At 32.2% G+C, this 18,728-nt stretch overlaps 2 protein-coding genes across 6 annotated transcripts; one reads left to right on the forward strand and one right to left on the reverse strand.

Annotated features, from left to right (window-relative positions):
* Positions 1-2,956: 2,956 nt before the first annotated feature.
* LOC137807604 (uncharacterized) lies at positions 2,957-12,841 on the forward strand. 5 transcript variants are annotated; one of them, XM_068608324.2, is made up of 16 exons: positions 2,957-3,066; positions 3,563-3,847; positions 3,941-4,069; positions 4,183-4,390; positions 4,771-4,917; positions 5,305-5,379; positions 6,298-6,369; positions 6,610-6,681; positions 6,950-7,021; positions 7,139-7,210; positions 7,863-7,934; positions 8,452-8,523; positions 9,088-9,231; positions 10,928-10,999; positions 11,762-11,908; positions 12,338-12,841. In XM_068608324.2, exons 2-16 carry the CDS (start codon positions 3,671-3,673, stop codon positions 12,520-12,522), a joined length of 1,716 nt encoding a protein of 571 aa, XP_068464425.1. In that variant the 5' UTR covers positions 2,957-3,066; positions 3,563-3,670; the 3' UTR covers positions 12,523-12,841. The 5 variants fall into 5 exon arrangements, 4 of the variants coding, with proteins under 4 accessions (XP_068464425.1, XP_090155582.1, XP_090155581.1 ...); XM_090299456.1 differs by having other exon boundaries at positions 3,015-3,066; positions 4,183-4,483; XR_016519093.1 differs by lacking the exon at positions 2,957-3,066 and adding an exon at positions 3,115-3,187 and having other exon boundaries at positions 9,088-9,916.
* A 590-nt stretch (positions 12,842-13,431) lies between these two features.
* Positions 13,432-17,540, reverse strand: PHOX3 (Octicosapeptide/Phox/Bem1p (PB1) domain-containing protein / tetratricopeptide repeat (TPR)-containing protein). The gene is made up of 3 exons (XM_068608325.2): positions 14,839-17,540; positions 14,497-14,726; positions 13,432-13,825 (listed from the first exon to the last, which is right to left on the reverse strand). Exons 1-2 carry the CDS (start codon positions 16,859-16,861, stop codon positions 14,578-14,580), a joined length of 2,172 nt encoding a protein of 723 aa, XP_068464426.1. The 5' UTR covers positions 16,862-17,540; the 3' UTR covers positions 13,432-13,825; positions 14,497-14,577.
* Positions 17,541-18,728: the final 1,188 nt, after the last annotated feature.

The following is an 18,728-nucleotide window of genomic DNA, read 5'->3' on the forward strand; positions in this document are numbered from 1 at the left end:
GAGAATGTTTAACACAAAGCTTTCGAAATATGTTCTTTTAGAAATTTAAAATTTATAACTTTTTAATATTCTTTTAGAAATTTATATTTGTATTTTGTATTTGTTATTTATGTGTTAACCTCTTATAATTATAATTATATTGTATATACAAACAAAACTCATGTTAGAATTATTCTGTTTTAGTTTAACAAACTAAATTTATTATATTTTTTTAATTTGCTTTGTTTATATACAAGTGATAAATGTGATATTTTAAATGATTAGGTAACTAATGCACTTTATATACTTTACATATAATAATTGCATGATTATTATTATATAATCACGTTAAATTTTGATCATATTATATACCTTAAATCCATTTTCTTATTAAAAATAAAATTATAGTATGTATATGTTTTTACACTAGATATGTGTCCCACAAGTTATGAATTTTCATTTATAAATAGATGTAAATTGTAAAAGCATATTCAATTATTATTCAGTTTTAAAAAAGATAAAGTTTTATCCTTATGATCTAACATGATAACAACATTATTGTATTTTTGTATTCATAAAAATAGTTTTCTTAAGAAAGTTTAGGTTAACTATAATGATCTATTAAGAAATTAACTCAATAGTTTTATTTTTCAACTTTTTTATAAGAAAAAATATAAAAAGTCAAATTAATTTCTTTGTGAAATAAAATTATTTTTTATAAAAAATTTGTACAAGTTTTATTATATAGTTTCTTTAAATTTTTATTTTTAATTTGTTTATAGGATAATTTCAACTTCTAGAAAAATCAATTTTTGTTTTTAAATCCTTATAAAAAAGTGTTCAAACAAATTTTAAATGAGTTTTTCCCAGGTAATTTTTTTAAAAGTTTAAATATTTTTGACAAATTAACATTTGATTTTATCTGAAGAAAAGGATAATGATATAGGACATTTAATGTGTGAAGAGACAGATGGAAAAGACAATGAATGGGAGGTAAGCTGTCATTGTTTTTATAAAGATATTTTGAGCATATTAAGATGAAAATGACATGAATATTTTTGGTGCATTCATGAATTAAAATTAGACATTGATTTTGATATCATGCTTAATAAAAAAATACACTAAGATCAATTTATATTGTTAATATGAAAAATATGTATAGAACTACATATAACTTTGGTCCATATTTCTTCAATTGGGGGAGATCTGTTAATTGTTACAGAAAAAATAATACACACTTTACCAATACCAAAATAGGATGAAGGATTAAAGGTGGCGCACCACATGTATCAAGATTCATATATAACTTATTAACATTTTTTTTAATAATACAATGATAGTAACATCTAAAACCATCAATAATATTTTAAACACTAATTAAGTTGTTGTTTAACTAATGATCAATAAAAAACTTATAAGATTCTTTGAAAAATATTTTAGAATAATTATTTTAATAATTAAATATAAGATATATACGGTTTTTTATAGGTGATAAGATTTTGTGTGCACATTACTAGTATTTTTCAGGCTCCCAAATATTTAATACATGTTTAATTATTGATCGAAGTAGCATAGTACAAAAGATATTTTGATTCATACTTAGCATTTGATTATTACAGATGATAAATACTATTAAATTTATATTTTTGGTGTTGGTAAACCTATTGTGTTAATAAATCTATTTATAGAAGGAACTATTATATGTTGAATGGTGTATCCTTAAATATATATCACAATTTCTAGTAATTAAATGTAGAGAATATGTTTTTTTCTTTTTAACATGGGGTAACTATTTTTACATGGAAATGAAACATTTTAGGCATGCCAAAAAAATAGGGAAGATCATGGTGATTTGGATATAATTTTCTGTATTTTTTTCAAATTGTATATTTTAGAATTCATCTTATATTATATCCTAGAATATTTTGAATCAAGATTAAAATTAAGAATAAATAATGTATATCTATGTAGATATTATTATGTTGTTGCAGTAATTAGTGTATTGCTTAAAATAAAAATTTAAACATAAAATCATTTGAAATAAACAAAATGAATCTATAGTTATCATTCTCTTAAAATACAATATTAAATTAATAAAATAATTACTATAAATAAGATAATAGTTATAATAAATAATACATTATAACGAAGAGAGTGAAATAAATTGTAAACTCAATTTAATTTAAATAAAAATTGTCTTTTTTATTGAGTTAAACTCAATTAAACTTAATACAATTCAATCCTGTATAACTTAAGTAACAACATATAAATTTTTAATATAAGATATATATTTAATATGATAAAAAAATATTTCTATTAATATTAATTATATTAATATAGTTCTTATTTAATTTAATCAATTATTATATTAATTAAATGTATATTTTTTAAATATTAAATTATTTAAATAATAATCTATTTAGAAAAAGAGATTTAATTTTTTTAATAAAAAAATGGTATAAAATTAAAACTAATGATCCAACACAATCGGAGTTTGATAAAGGATAAACGGAGTTGGATTAAGTATAATAAAAAATAAAATAAAATTTAACTTAATCCAATTAAAAAAAATAAGATGACGAGTTTGACCGAACCTAACTAATGTGGTAACAAACTAATTTATTATGAATATTTTAAATGATTTTTCGATAAACAAATATAAAAGTCAAATAACTTATTTTTAAGATATAAAATAATAGTGTGAGCTTAAATTATTCTTCTAAATTTTTTTAATAACTCAAATATTATTATCAGTATTGGTCATATTTTTTCTCTGAGAATTACTTATGATAATAAACATTTTACTATTCTCTTAAGATTTAGGAAAATTACGTGAATAATGTAGTGGGGTTAATAAAAAAAAAAAAGGAAGAAAGAGAGTGAGAGAGCGGAAGGGGTGGACGTGGGACCCGCATGCACGAGTATGACCCCACTCTTCTCGTCTATTCTTATCTCTACACTCTCTCACTCCGCTCTTACTGCCACGTGTCTTCCATCACCCCTTTTTCTCCTGCTTCACTTCCGCACGCTTTTCTTCTCTTTTCTTCTCTTCCCTTCTCCTCTGCTCTCTGTTTTTCTGTTTCAAAGGTTCCTCATCAAAACCTAACACAACAACATCACTTTTTTTTTTTTTTTGTATTTCCTGCTTTCAAGAACGCTTCATTAATCAATAAACCTTACAATCGCTTTCTCTTCTCCTGGAAGAGAGGTACAGTCTCTGCTTCTGTACAATAACAATAATCAAATAATAATAATAATAGAAACAATCTAAACGGAGGAGTAATCTTGATCGTTTGAAGACTTAGGTTTTTTCTCTTCGTGGTGGTGGTCACTGAAGTAGTACCGTATGAATTATTTTTTGAATTGCCATAAAAGTTGATCGACGTGCTTTTTTTGTTGTTGCTATTAGTGTTTTGTGAGTTTGCTGTTATTCTGTTTGGTTGATATTAATTGTGTGATGGTTGCTTGATCATGATCACTCATCAATATGAATAATTCTGCGATGATCTTTTTCCCACAAAACTTGAACTGTGGTTAGTTTGACAGAGTTTGTTTTGTTTACTTTATTCGTTTCTTCATGCAGTTCAGTCCAACAACACCAGAAAATCGTTGAAGTGGGATGGGAGCTTGAGTTTCTTTGGCATATTTCATATGCGTATGTGATCAAAGGGTATCTATAGGCAATTGAGTGATGGGAGGTATCTCCTCTAGGAAGAGAGATCAACACGTGGTGGAAGATGATTTACAGAGAGGAATCTCGGGAAGATATTTTAGAAGTGGCAGAAATTTACGTTCCAAGTCCAATCAATGTCCCGGACGGGGAACCTGTCCCTCCCTCATGGATTTGTGCATAAATAGGATACGCGAGGTGCATGCATCTTGTCACCTTGTTTGCTTTTGATTTTTGTTATTTTTTTTCCCTTACATGGTTGCTTGATTCACATGTTTTGAGTTATAACAGGATTTTCACAAATACAATTCCTTTTCTATTCTTCCGAGAGACATTAGCCAGCAGATCTTCAATGAATTCGTCGATTCTCACTGCCTAACAGAAGCTTCTCTCGAAGCTTTCCGAGATTGTGCTCTTCAGGTACTGTTTTAGATGCTTGGTGAAATTGGAAGCGTTGCCTTGATCCTAATTTTCTTCTTACGAATTTCTGTTACAAAGATGACCCTACTTATGTTTTTTGTTCTGCATGGCAGGATATTGACCTGGGTGAATATGGTGGAGTGCATGATAACTGGATGGATGTCATCTCTTCCCAAGGGTTGTCTTTACTTTCAGTTGATGTTTCTGGTTCTCAGGTGACAGATAATGGACTACGACTCCTAAAGGATTGCTCAAATCTTCAAGCATTGACTCTCAATTACTGTGATCAATTTTCAGAATATGGGCTCAAGCACATTAGTGGTAGAGTTACAATTCTTATGATCAGTTTTTCTGACCAGAACACGTCTAGTTTATGAACATAGGAAGAACATACAAATGATTGAAATTAGTTATGTAAGTTTTCTGTCTTTTATTTTGTGTCTTTGCTTGTGGTATACAGTGCAGAATTATTCTTAGATTAAGGTTGTTTTTCCTTATTGTTGCTCTAAAAGAAATATAAATAATGAAAAGAAATCCTAACTGAACATTATGTAAAATTGGAATTACGAGCTATGGTTTTTGAATAACAATATTATTTGTTCTGAATCTTATGGTAGCAAATGGGTTAGGTTTACTTGCTAAAGGTGAAAGAGTTCTGTCAGATTAACATAAACAATTAAGAACCCAATTTGTTTCTGTAGGTCTTTCAAACTTGGATTCCTTGACTATCAGGAAGAGCAGCAGTGTCAAGCCTGATGGAATGCGTGCTTTCTCCAACTTATTTAATCTGGAGAAGTTGGACCTTGAGAGGTGTTCAGAAATTCATGGTGGATTTGTTCATCTTAAAGGTTGCTGCTATCCTTCATTCTTGCTCATTTATATGCAAGAAGTTAACTTATTTCTAATGTAATTGATATTTTATAACCAATCTCACACGACTTTAAAGTTAATGTGATTATGGATTTTCATCATTATTGGTTAATGGGGGGTGGTTGCTGTTGCCTGTGCTTAATGGTAATGATAAATTAGGGGTTGCCAATGGAGGACTACCAACAGGAATTGATCCCTGGACCTTCGAGTCAAGAAGGCTAATTGATCCTACCAGTCCTCCCAGCCTTCATTAGCTTCTTTAAGGGGCTCATTATTTAGATATTATCCTGCTTAGGGTGCTCTTTTATACAGCATAATTATGAAATTACTAGGTTATAGATTTAATTTTTGTCTCAATAATACAGGTTTGAAAAAGCTTGAGTACCTCAATATTGGATTCTGTAAATGTGTTACGGATTCAGACATGAAGTCTATCTCAGGTATTGATCATAAGATGATATGGTTTTTATCGTAGTTATTGCATTTCAGGTTTATTTATGTTGTACAAAGGCAGTATTACTGTGTCTCTGCATTGTGTCTCATTCATTTGTTAGTTATCTGAGATCAGCTTTTTTATGACATTGTAATCTAGTGTGTTGCATTTATTCTTATTCCTAGTTAGCAAATAACAAAAAACTGGGTGGGGGCAACACTGTTCTCCAAATTTGACTTTCTAATTTTTTGTTTTTTGCTTTCTTTCTCAGGCTCTCCACTCACTCTACTAATAACCCCCCTTAAAGAGTAGCCTTACACAAAAACCTATCTATTATGTGTCTGCCTTTTTGTGTGATTAAGAAATGTACACATAAATATGAGTATTTTGCTTTAACAAATACACCAGACAAACTTTTAAACTGCACATGCCGCAATTTTTCTTCGGAAATCTTTGGTCTAGACTTCTAGAAACTTTAACTCTGACGGGTTGGTTGAATGGGACAGCACGAGGTTTTGCATTTGACTAGTTCCTGGCTTAAGCATCCACTTGTCTCCTTGGGTTGAGGTACTTGTAAATCTTTGCAAGTGCTGAGTTAGGAAGCTTGCCTGTCTTGGGTTGGAGGGTGAGTTTTTTTATAAAAAAAACTTCTAGAAACTTTGTTTTGTCTTTGGTTATTGGGGATGCATGTGAAACTATCTTCTGAAAAATACTATCCTTCACCAATGCATAACTTCCGAATAGGGATGACAATTGCACCCAAACCCAACAGTTACTTGCAAAATACACCCGTGAGTTTATACTGGAACATGTGGTTTTGCAACTTAAATCAATTGCTGCATTTATCATCAGTTCTTTTTACTTCTAGAATCAGGAAGCTAGGTCTTAATATTTTTGAGCTGACTGTTGGCATATAACGTTTCAGAGCTTATAAATTTGAAGGAGTTACACATTTCCAACAGCAGTATTACTGATATTGGGATTGCCTATTTAAGAGGTATATTTCCAGTGTTTGGCATCCATTACAAGTGTCTTAAGACTCTATAACTGTTGCTGCTATTTTGCACACATGCCATATCTCTATTGGTCAATATCCATTGTCAAATAAAAGTATCATATAATTACTATCATCAAAATAGGGTTTCAGTATATTGAATAAGTTCATAACTTTGTTTGCTCTAGGTTAATTCTGTTTTCCCCATTATACATTGCCTGGGTATTTCTTTCTGGCTTACAGGTTTGGGGAAGCTTACCACATTAAATGTGGAAGGATGCAATATTACTGCTGCATGTTTGGAGTCTATTCATGGTAAAAATCAATTCTGAACTTATCTTTTTAGTGCCATTTCATTTTATTTTTCAATTTTAGACAGCTGTTATGTTTTCTGGAAGTTACTCTGCAATTCATGAGCTTCCTATCATTTTTATTTGGATAATTAAGGATTTGACTAGTCCGGCATGCAATCAACTGCTGCTAAAGTGGGCAAAGGCTATGTTTTAACTTGGAAACTCATTTTCTTAGAATTCCAATGGTTAAATTCTCCTAGTTAGTTCTTTAACACATTTTTTTTATACAGCCTTGGCTTCTTTGGCATGCTTAAATCTCAACAGATGTGGTATCTCCGATGATGGATTTGAGAAAATCGCTGGTAATTTTGATATAAAATGACCCAGTTTGAGGACTTAAGAGTGTCATGTTCTTACTTCTTGCTCTAAGGATGGCAAATCATTGGATTCTTGGTTTTACAGCATGTTCTTTCCTGCAGGTCTTAAAAGCTTGAAGAGGTTAAGCCTGACATTTAACAGAATCACTGATGCATCTTTAGTTCATCTGAAAGGTACTTAAAACATCAATATCTCATAAGACTGACTATTTTATTCACATGCTGCTTTCCTAAATTAATAGAAACTCTTGTTTTTTTTTTGCTGTTTTTACTAATTCTGCAGACTTTTCCCTTTGTGTTTTAATTCCTTTTACTTTCAATAGTTTTACATGAACATCATAACGTGATTTTCATGCTTTTCTATCTGCAAAATGTCCTGATTGTTACAAACTAAAAGGAGAGGTGAGAAACCACTTCTACATTATAAATTTTCCTGAAGAGTCCTTCCTTAGACGCTGACATGTCTAATGAACTAATTCAATTTTTGAAGTAAACGTATTGGAAATAAAGGATGTATGAAAGTCCAATCTTAATATCTCTTTTCATTACTCATAGAAATTACTCATATAAAAGGGCACACGAAACTGAAAAATTGGAAAGAACCTAGAAATTATCAGGTGCATAATATTTATATGCTTAAAATAAATTGCCCATCTGGTCCCTAAAGCCCACCAACTTTTAACATGTTTAAGTGCTTGTGGAATTACAACAACTAGTTTTTATATTCTACAAGTTCGGGTCATTATTGCTACTGGGATGTTGACTATCATCAATCATCATTTATACGACTTGTTCACTATCACTAAATATTTTTTTCTTTTTACAGGCTTAACAAATTTGGAGTATTTGAATCTGGATTCCTGCAGGATAGGTGATGATGGGCTTGCTAATTTGACAGGTTTGCACTATATTTAAGTAACCATTTTCCTTTTGTTAGATTTAAATGGTCATTACATTGTTCAAAGTTTGAATAGATTTTTCACACTAGTTAAAAGTTTTATTGATCTGTGCCTGGCGATTTGACACGAGGCATTGAGGTTTTATTTGCCTTTATGCCATTTTTAGCTGAATGTTGAATGTCATGATTCTTAAGACAATAAAAATTGAGATGGAACAGAGCCATGTGAAACTTGGCTCATTCCAACTTGAATATCTGAATTGCACTTATAAAATTGTCGTGGGGATTTAAGCAAGCATTTAGCCTTGACAGTGTGTTTGGAATGTATATATATACGTTCTTGGTCTTGGTCACTGGTGGCTTTAATTCAGTTTTGCGTATATAATATTTTTAAATTTCCTTAATTTGTTCTATCAAAATGCTTTCTGAAGGTGGAAGAAAATGAGATTTTAGGAATTAAATAATTTCATTTGAAGTATCACCTATGGTGTGAAATTATAGTTATTTGTTCTTTCAGGCCTCACACTCTTGAAAAGTCTGCTGTTGTCTGACACTGACATTGGGAATAGCGGGCTGCGTTATATATCAGGTTGGTTATACATACCTGTATATATGGTTTTTAAATAAAAATATAAACTTTATTTTTGAGTTTTTTGGCAGACCAAATTCAAATTAGATTATTGGTATGTTACTATATTTGTTGGTTATGCTTCATGGTTAGAAAATATTGGCTTGCTAAGGCTATGTCTATGAGGTATTCTATATATCATAGCTCCTTATTTAGTTTGTGGATGTCAGATATTAGTAAGAAAATTGAAATTGTTTGCTTTTTTACCATTTTTTGCATTAAATCATCATAGACTATTGTATTTACCCAAATATGAGTCATTTTTTCTTAATTTAAATCATAAGTGTTATCAATCTGGCCCGGCAGTGCTAGGATGAGGTTGCTGTTTATGAGATTTTAATTTGATTCAAAACATTATGTGGTTTCAGGACTTCTTTCATTAAAACTAAACATTGTCAAAATATGAAATTTATCTGTTTGTGTAGTGTTTTGTAGTTACATCTACAAATGCACACTTACACTAGTGTGCCGTTGGAGATCTTTACTGACGCATGTATTGATTATGTGGTTCTTGCTTTTATCCAGGTTTAAATAAACTCGAAGATTTAAATCTTTCATTTACTACAGTAACCGATAGTGGCCTGAAAAGGCTGTCAAGATTGACACAACTTAAGTCACTTAATCTGGACACCCGACTGATTACCGACAAAGGACTTTCAAATCTTATCAGTAAGCATTTTTACATTCATTTATCCACTTCTTTTTTCTTTGGGTTCTAGTACACCCTTATCCATCTAGTTTAGATTGTGATTTTAGTTTCCCAGGACTTTTCCAAGCAAATCTGGTCCCTCTAATTTTAAAACCTAAAATCCTCAAAATCTTATTTTCTATTAAAACAGTTGGGATATTTGACGGATTTAGGATATTTTATATTTAAAGCTTTTGATGTCAGAATATAGAGGAAATTTGATAAACATATAAGGACTAGTAAGGGGATATTAGGGTTTGAAGAAAAGGAAGATTTTGGATTTCTTTTTGTTTTTGGTTAAATTTTATATTTTAGTTGGCTGAGTGTGGAGCCAAAAATATTGGAAATGATTTATTTGATTCAACTTGTAAAGAGTTTGAAAATTTTAAGTAAAAGGAAATTGACAGAGGAACTTAATTGACGTAATTACAAAAATTGGGAAATTAAATTCACTCTAAAACTTATTTGAGGACCAAAACCATACATTAGCTATAGTAGAGGAACTAAAAAGTAAGTGCAACTAATATTTTTTAGTCCCCTTTTTATGCGGCTTCACCCGAGATAAGTTTTTTAAATCATTTGTTTTGTCATATGAACAGTTTTGCGTATTTATAGAGGGTACTAGCTCCTAATTGTGAGTAATCATCAATGTTAAATATTGCCAAGGTGTGATTCTTCTACTTAAACCTATTACCAATCTCTACAGTTTAATCACCTTGCCCGGGCACATATTGCAAGTGAACATTAGATCTATGGTTTAGATTGTTGATTGAAATAGAGGTTTTAATTTTGACACTACCCTGTATACAATGAATACAATTCAAAACTGTATCAAACCAAGTGGGGACGGAACCAGCCTAGAGTAGTACGGGGGCAACCAAAAAAGTTTAAAGTAATAAATATATATACACAAAAATTTAATACAATATTTTTATAGATATAATTAAAACATCAACTACATTAGTAATTTATTAAAATAAAATATATACACTTATACATAAGATTACATGTTTTGAAATAATAAGATTATAAATGTTAATAATTAGAGTTATATGCTACTATTTTTTTCTTCTAAAAAGAGATATAATAATTATGGTTCAAAAAAATATAATAAATCACAATATGTTATTTTACTTATCATACATTTAAGAATAATTTTCTTTTGAATTTTTGGAAAATGAGAAAAAAGTAATGTTGTCAGTGTCTTGAAAGCAAATTTTGTCAAAATTTTGGTATATTTCAATAACTATTTATAAAGAAAAACATTAAAAATAAAAATGAGTAATTCTCAAATAGTTCATCTAAAATATTAAAGAACAAAATTATCTTCACAAAAAGTATAAAAAGTAGAATATTTGGTTAAAACAAAGAATGTTATTGTGTTTTATTTAAACTATAAAAAGAAAATTAATAAACTAATTATCTTAAAACTAAATTACTATATTATATATTATGTTATAGTATGTTATATTAAAATAAAATCTGAAAAAAGTAGGGGGGGATGTCCCGTCTCTGAAACCAATCATGTATTGATCCTTTTGTATTTGGGGGCTATGTGTATATTTACTGTTTGATTGTCCATACTGCTATGTAATTAATTTCTGTGGAAGCTATGATTAATTTTTCTTGTACCGATTGCTTCAATTCTAGCTGTCTCATTGGTCTTGTATTTAACAGGTCTGAGTGGATTGGTAACATTGGATCTCTTTGGAGCACACATTTCAGACCAGGGAACTGCATATTTACGATGTACGACTGTATGCCATTCCTAACAGTATAGTTCTCTAATCTACCTTATTGCTAGTTGACTTTGTTAACTATCTTTATAACTTAGTAGTCTACATTTGAAATGGAAGTGCATCGATAATAATAGGGGTTTTCTTGCCATTTTCTTTTTAGGAAATCTTATGCTTATCACGTAGGTATTGGGCTACAAACTTTGAATTTTTCATGGAAATGTTATAATCAGTCCAGAAAATAAATTTAAATTTGTTTAACTGGAGAAACGAGTGGTGCAAATTCTAGCTATCTAGTGCAAGTGGTTTATTTTTTATGACGTTTTCACTTACACTTACAAATTTGATGTTGAATCTTTTCTCTGCGTGTAGACTTTGATGGCAACCTTATTTTATCTGACCCCTCTAGAATTAATGTAAAATAGAACACTGATTGGTTTCTTTATATGTGTGTGTATATATATTAATTTCTCTTCTTTTAGCTAGCATAAGGACTTAGTGGAATCTGCAATAAGTCCGTGTTTATTTCTTTTTGCCTGTACTTTGAGCAAACAGTGTAATGACCCAATACAAAACACCAATAAATGGAGGCAGTACTACTTGGCAACACCATTCAACACCAACTCACTCTTTTTTTCATTTGTTTCTGTGTATCGTAAGAAATGAGCACTGATTAAAAATAATGGGAAAATACGGGTTTATGACCCTGTGACTAAGATTACTGGTTATCTTGCTGGCTTAAATTTTAGTTCCTCTTTTGTTCTCCATCTTGCAGCATTCAAGAACTTGCAATCCCTTGAAATATGCGGTGGAAGATTAACTGATGATGGCGTAAAAAATATAAGAGAAATTGTCTCCCTGACACAGCTAAACCTGTCCCAGAATTGCAACTTGACAGATAAAACTTTGGAATTGATATCTGGTATTTTCTGCTTCCCTTCATTACTTTATATACCCCATAAAACTTCTTCCAAAAATAATTGTTTGGCGGATACAGACACAGCTGTAACTTGAATGGCTAGTCAATGATATATTACCTCTTGCAAGTTTAATTTGGATTTTAATTAAGCACCACATGTAGCGTGCAATTGGCACGATTCGCTCAATTTTTGTGCAGAACTGTTGTTAGCTCTAAGCACTACTGGAACACCTAATTCATACCATTTATCATTGGCAACTGAGTGCCCGGATAATCATAATTAAGTATGAAAATGAAAAAAGAGAAAATTAGATGGGGAATATTGTCTCTATTGGTTTTTAATTCCTCCCCTTGCCCTGTAATTAGATCAAATACAAATTTGTCTTGCTTTGTTAACACATCTATCTTATGTTTCTTTATATCTGAATACAGGCATGACAGCACTGAGGTCGCTAAATGTTTCAAATTCTCGTATAACCAATGAAGGACTACGGTATCTGAAGCCTTTAAAGAATTTACGCACTCTTACCTTGGAGTCTTGCAAGGTTACTGCTTCTGAAATTAAGAAGCTTCAGTCCACTGATCTTCCAAATTTAATAAGCTTTCGGCCAGAATAAACCAGGAGGAGAAAATTCTGTTATCTATCTGGTGAACAACTTTCTGTACATATTTATGGCCAGTGTTCCAATAGTTAAGAAAAATGTACATAAAATTGGCATGCAAGAATGTAATTATACTCTATTTTGCATGCTAGTATGTTCCCGTCTAAGAATAATTGTACATATATCTTTCTTTCCCCCTTTCTCACCTGGATTTATATGCCTGATGGGGCTATCTATGTTGTCTGTGTATAATATGATAACATTCTCACGCATGTGTATGTTTGGACCAGTTACTATATCCGTAAAGTAACGAACTGTAACTGGCTTTTAGTTACTGGCTAATGTTTGTGGGATGCATTCCATATTTTATGATTCATTTTATTGTTTCATCGTCATACCATGTCTCAGGCCGCGAGCATAGCAATGTTGGAATTACCACTGAGCAAAAAGAGAATTCTGCTTGTTACGAGGCTCGTGTTGTCAACTTAACCCAGTCAAAATCAGTTATTCGATGCTAGTCTTTTAGCACGCATACTTACTGATGAGGGAATCAAGTTGCATGTCACTTAGTTGCACAACTGTGGACCAGTAAGTGGATAATTTTGTTTCGAAGTGTGAACTCAGAGGCCTAGACTCTTTGGGTAAAACTTATGTTTTGAAAATCAGTATCGAACTGATGTATTGATAATACTAATAGTTAGATTATAGATAAAACAACAAAAAAATGTAATATTATAATTTAATACTACTGATAACAAAAAATCGCGAATTTTATCATTTTTTAATATTAAAAGTACACGTAAAAAGTAAATTTTTTTTTGAAAATAACAAGTTAAAATGATAAATAACATACTTTAGGGAAAGAATCAGATTAATATTTAAAGAATATCTTTATAAATAACCATGGATAAATCATAATTAAAATCACCCTTGAAGAAATTTGAAACATATGTATTTAAGTAGAAAAGGCACTGCAACCGGTAAGTTTAACACACTAGAAGGAAAACTGAGAAAGAGACTACCTCAGCAAAGATCAAAGAGTAGATTACACATCGATAAATAACAGAATAAAAAGGAGCATGCATCTCCCGTTGCTTGATTTTGTAACAAATTTATCATCTTAAAAATCTAATAACTAATTGAAGGGAAGGTGAAATGAGCAAAAGCAGAAACTAAGTAAAAGGTAATTCCTGCTAAGCCTTCTTCCCAAAGTGTAAAGAAAACTTGTAGACCCTTGTTTCTTGGAAATGTAAAGACCATTAAAAGAATATTTCTAGTATATTGGTGAACCCACATTCTTAACAGTAGCATGAATAACCTGCAGCATAGACAAACCAAGGTTGTCATCAAAGATGGCTATAATGATATTATCAACAGGGTAAGCAGAAAAAGAACTCAAGGAGGATAAATAATATAATTAAGCTATGACAAACATGTACAGAAGTAAAGCTTTCTCTGTGAGCATTAACTTGCAGTGGAACAGAAAACATCATTTTTACAAACATGATGTGATTCTAGGACCAGATTGGAGAACTTCAATGTATATAGTCCTTTAATAATTGGTCCATCTACTACGACAAACAGGGTCATAAGCAATGACAACAGTACAAATTGACAGTGTATATGATAACAGTATTTATCTAGACTTTTATTTTGCGTGAAGAACATATTTATCAGAAATATCATCTAAAACCTTTTAAACCCTTTTTCAACCATTTTCTACTGCTACCAAGCATGGATACCCTGAGGAGCTTATGTGCTGTGAAATGTATTTGCAAAAGAAACTGCTCCAGTAAAGTTTACGCAAGTAAAAATTCAAACCATTAACAGCAAAAACTTCATGTAGGTGCAAATGTTTTCTACAGCTACTTATGAATGCTCAAATCTGTAAGACACTTTTGAAAGATGCAGTCATAACATATAAGTAATTAATGAAGCAGACATGGATAAAACGAATGCTGTTAGTATGGGCGTCAGATTCTCAGTTACCTTCTGATGACAATAGCATTTCTGGCACAGAAGCAGCGTTGGTCGTGTAACTCTTCAAGTACTTGAAGAAACATATTCAACTCATGCAAGCTCAAAGGCATGATCAGTTTTTGAAACTCGCCTTCTAAATAAGGGTTCCAAACGAAATGATAGAACTCCACTCTTCCACATTTTAGCTTTGTACATCTCATTCCATGCCTGTACTATTTCATCAATTTTGAAGGCAAGACCTGCCAGTGAAAAAGTTAACATATATGATACATCATTATATCTAAGTAGCTATATCAATTTCAAAGACGAGACCTGCCATTGAAAAAGTTTCCAAGTATCTTGAAAACATACCATCTACTGCAGTCTTATTTGAACAGTGGTTCTTCAAAATTACAGCTATATCTGTTGGAGAAGCTCCTGCAAATTCAAATTTCTCAACTGAAACCGCAAGAGTTTCATGCCACATAGGTAGCCCTGATTTGAACTCCACAATTGAGCGTTCATATAGAATGGTACCCCATAGGAGATTTATTTGAGACCTCATATGTGCCTCCTGTACTGCAAGTTCATCTAAGGACATAGTTTTAAAAAGCCCATCCAACCCCATGTTCTGCAAATCCAATATAGCACAGTTTGAATTAGACGTTTTACTCAAGTTCTGCTTTTCAGATTCTTCCCATATCTGCATTCCTCTCTCAATATTTTCTTCAGCATTGTTGTAAAGATGAAGAACCTCAGCGGAAGGCCATGTTAATAAGTCTGCATTACTACTGAGTGCATGATACCACGAAAGTTTTGCTTGCTCAAACTGCTGCAGCCCCAGCGCCAAGAAGCCTTCGTGAAAATCTGACTTCATTTTAATGGCCGAATCATATTTTTCTCCTGCCTTTAAATACTCTTCCAGTGCCCATTCATATGAACTTTTTATCAGTTCGCATAGATGCTCTTTAGAAGAGTCTTCTGTTTTATATACCTTTTTCCTTGCCTTAGACATATGCACATTTCCCCAGTTGAACAATGCAAGGGCAGTCATCTCTTGGAACTTATCTCCTGCCATGTCAAATAGGCCTTGTGCTTCTTCGCTTGTAACAGTCTCCTCCAGAGCCTCGGAATAGAGCTTCATACCATGTTCGTGAAAATCCAAATATATGTCAGATTCAAAACCAACTAGGTTCTTGAACAATTTGGCAAACTGAATTATCCAATCCTCAATGCAAGAAGACCTAACAATTCCATTTGCTTTTCCCACACAACCATTCTCATGTGCAATGTTAATGCCAACCACTTCCGCCTCCTTCACTTTAAATTTCTCAAAAAGTGGATCCTGCTCAGGAGTGGCTTCTACTATGTACAGTCGTATAGAACTATGAGATCCTGTTTCAGCCCATCTTAATTCATCATCAGAAGTGATTGTGACTAAATCACCTTCTTGGTCCCTGTATTTGACTAGAACAGCTCCTAGGCTCGAAAATCGGTCTTGAATAACTTCTCTTAACTGGAAGAGGCTATAATTGATAGGCAGTTCAGCACATCTTATATCATCACCAAAAATAAGTTTAACTGTTTTGTTAGCAACGTGTTCCCTTCTACCATTACTTCTTTCCTCTATAACTTCCTTTATATCAGCCTTCTTCTCATCAATTTTTTCCTTGGCCTTCTTCTTCTTGGATCCCTTGATCTTCTTCTCAACGACCACAATACTGCCCTCAGCCTTCTCCTCAGATTTCTCCTCGGTTTGCCTTTCTAGAATTTTGTCATCAGGAGCCTTCTTTTCCTCTTTATAGCCCTTCTTCTTGCGCATTTTCTCTTTCACTACCTTTTCTGGAGTCAAAGCACTAGGAGGTTCGACATAATCTGGAGGCAACTCAATTACTGTATCATTAACTCTCAATCCTTTCTCCTCAAGTGCATTTTTCACTTTTTCTGAGATCTCTAATGCCATGACATTATTTGGTTCCATCTTCAGAACAGTATTGACATCTCTTAGAGCTAAATCCAGCCTATTTAAAGCCTCATAGCACCTTGCTCTCTTCAACAGTGCTTTACCATATTTGGGTGTCACTTCAAGAGCCAAATCACACTCATGAATAGCCCTTGGGAACTCACTGACCCCCTTCTGCATATAACATGCAGCCATGTTGCTCCGCAGATAGGACACATCAATATGATTTCCCGGAAGTAACTTGAGGGCTTTCTCATATTTGAGTATAGCTCCTTCTAGATCCCTCTTTTGGAACAGCTCGTTCCCCTCATTCTTCAATTCTTGAGACATGGATATAAACACCATAGTATCATTATCATATGCTTTGGGGCTGCTATCTCCCATTTTACTATCCTCCCTTATTTCTCCTATTTGCTTCATTTTCTTTCTCATTTTCCCACTCTTACACCACACTAATTTATTCCAGTCAAACCAAGAACACAATAAAACCAATAACAAGGCCTTCCAAAAAGAAAATAAATATAAAGGCAATCTAACATGAAAGACCTTCGGATATAATTAACATGGCATCATCCAAAAGCCAAGGAAATGGTGGACAAGATAACAACAAACAAGCATTTTATCATAACCAAGGTGACCAGGCTCATGGAACATAGCCTCCTATGTGAAGCCCGTGTGAAAGTTGAAGAAAAAAATCTTTAATTGGAACAAGTTCAAAATCTCAAAGTGGTGTCCGTGAAGATTGACTGGGTTGTCCTCTTACCAAAATGGTTCAAGTGACACAAAAATTCACCACAGACGTATCCTTCTCTCTAAATTATTATTTGTTTGAGCTAATGCAAATCCTATTTCAGAGAGACTTCAGAAAAGGTGAAACAAAACCCAGAATTTGGGAAGAGAAATAAACTTATCTGGGTGACGAGTTATGGGAAAAAGCTTCGAACTTTGCAGCTGCAAGGAAAACCAAAACACAATGAAACAGCAAGGAAGTTTGAAATGGAAGAAAACGAAGTCGTGTTGTTGCTGTTCTTTTGTAATGTGGAAGAATGGTTTTTCATAGCCTTCACGTTAACGCCACAAAAGCATTTGACAAAAGAAAATCACATAACGTGAGCTTCTTAACTGAACTCAGAATCTGATATCACATGGCAAAGTATTTTTCTTTTTTCTTTATTTTTTTAATATGGTGGGTCCATTCTATATTCTTGTGTTGCTAATGAATTAACCATTAATTGACCACCTTCATAATCATGGGAAGCACATAAAGTATACGATTGTTCTTTTCCTCATCCAATTTAATCTGCAATAATGATTTCACGTGGTTCTCATCTAATTTTGGTATGATTTTCGGACAAAAATATGATCACAACATCATTTAACTAAACACTCAATTTGTCACATCTAGATAAGTAGCTAGCAGAAGAAGGATAAATAGTATGCGGTAGAAAAAGTGTTATGGCCCAAGAGGAGGGATAAGAAAATCATGATGAAACACCAATAAGTAGCCCAATAGCAAGGAGGCCGAAAGAGAAACCACCAAGTCTAAGTATTTTGAAGATTAGACAGAATAGTATTTTCTCAAGTTGTTAGGATTCCATAAATTTGTTTTCTGTTGAGGCATATCCTTATTCTGTTTTGTTGAGATGGTATTTGCTGTTTTTTGGCTATATATATGAAAACTTTGAGAGTAATAATAACATAGATGTGAGTTATGACTCATTATCTTGGCATAAATGGGAGGTTACTTACTATTTGACAATTAATTGTTATTAAAGGGAGGATAATTGCCACAATCAATGGAAGGTTAATTGTCACAATCAATTGCAATCCATGGGAGGTTAATTACCACAATCAATGGAAGGTTAATTACCATTAATTATATTTATTATTGTTGTCTCCTAGAACCACTATATATAGTGATTCCTATACTCTTTATTTCTGCTTTTGGGTGTAAGTGTATTGCATTTTGGTGTTTTCATTGAGATTGAGAGATGTCATGCCTACTTCAAAGAGTGAAGAGAAAATAGATTTTATTTTGCGGTTATTGCAGAGCCAAAGAACCTTCCAAGAAGCAATGAATATTCGTATGACCAATTTGGAAACTCAGATAGCACAAGTAGGAAAAACTGCAAAGAACACCCTTCAATATTTTACTCGAAGGTCCTTGAAACTGGATATGCCCCGTTTTGATGGGTCTAAACCATTGGCATGGATTTTCAAAATCAAGCAATTCTTTGACTACCACCGCACTCCGAATGATCAACGGCTTCAATTAGTTTCTTTCTCCATGGAAGGAGAA

Source organism: Phaseolus vulgaris, chromosome 3 (genome assembly GCF_051622355.1).
Source record: "Phaseolus vulgaris cultivar YP4 chromosome 3, ASM5162235v1, whole genome shotgun sequence".
Classification (NCBI taxonomy): Eukaryota; Viridiplantae; Streptophyta; class Magnoliopsida; order Fabales; family Fabaceae; genus Phaseolus; species Phaseolus vulgaris.

Coding starts and splice junctions, on each gene's coding strand:
- LOC137807604 (XM_068608324.2), top strand. CDS start 3,671: ATGGGAGGTATCTCCTCTAGGAAGAGAGATCAACACGTGGTGGAAGAT. Junction 7,211..7,862: donor ATCTTTAGTTCATCTGAAAG/GTACTTAAAACA, acceptor TTCTTTTTACAG/GCTTAACAAATTTGGAGTAT. Junction 9,232..10,927: donor AGGACTTTCAAATCTTATCA/GTAAGCATTTTT, acceptor TGTATTTAACAG/GTCTGAGTGGATTGGTAACA.
- PHOX3 (XM_068608325.2), bottom strand. CDS start 16,861: ATGAGAAAGAAAATGAAGCAAATAGGAGAAATAAGGGAGGATAGTAAA. Junction 14,727..14,838: donor AAATAAGACTGCAGTAGATG/GTATGTTTTCAA, acceptor TTTCACTGGCAG/GTCTTGCCTTCAAAATTGAT.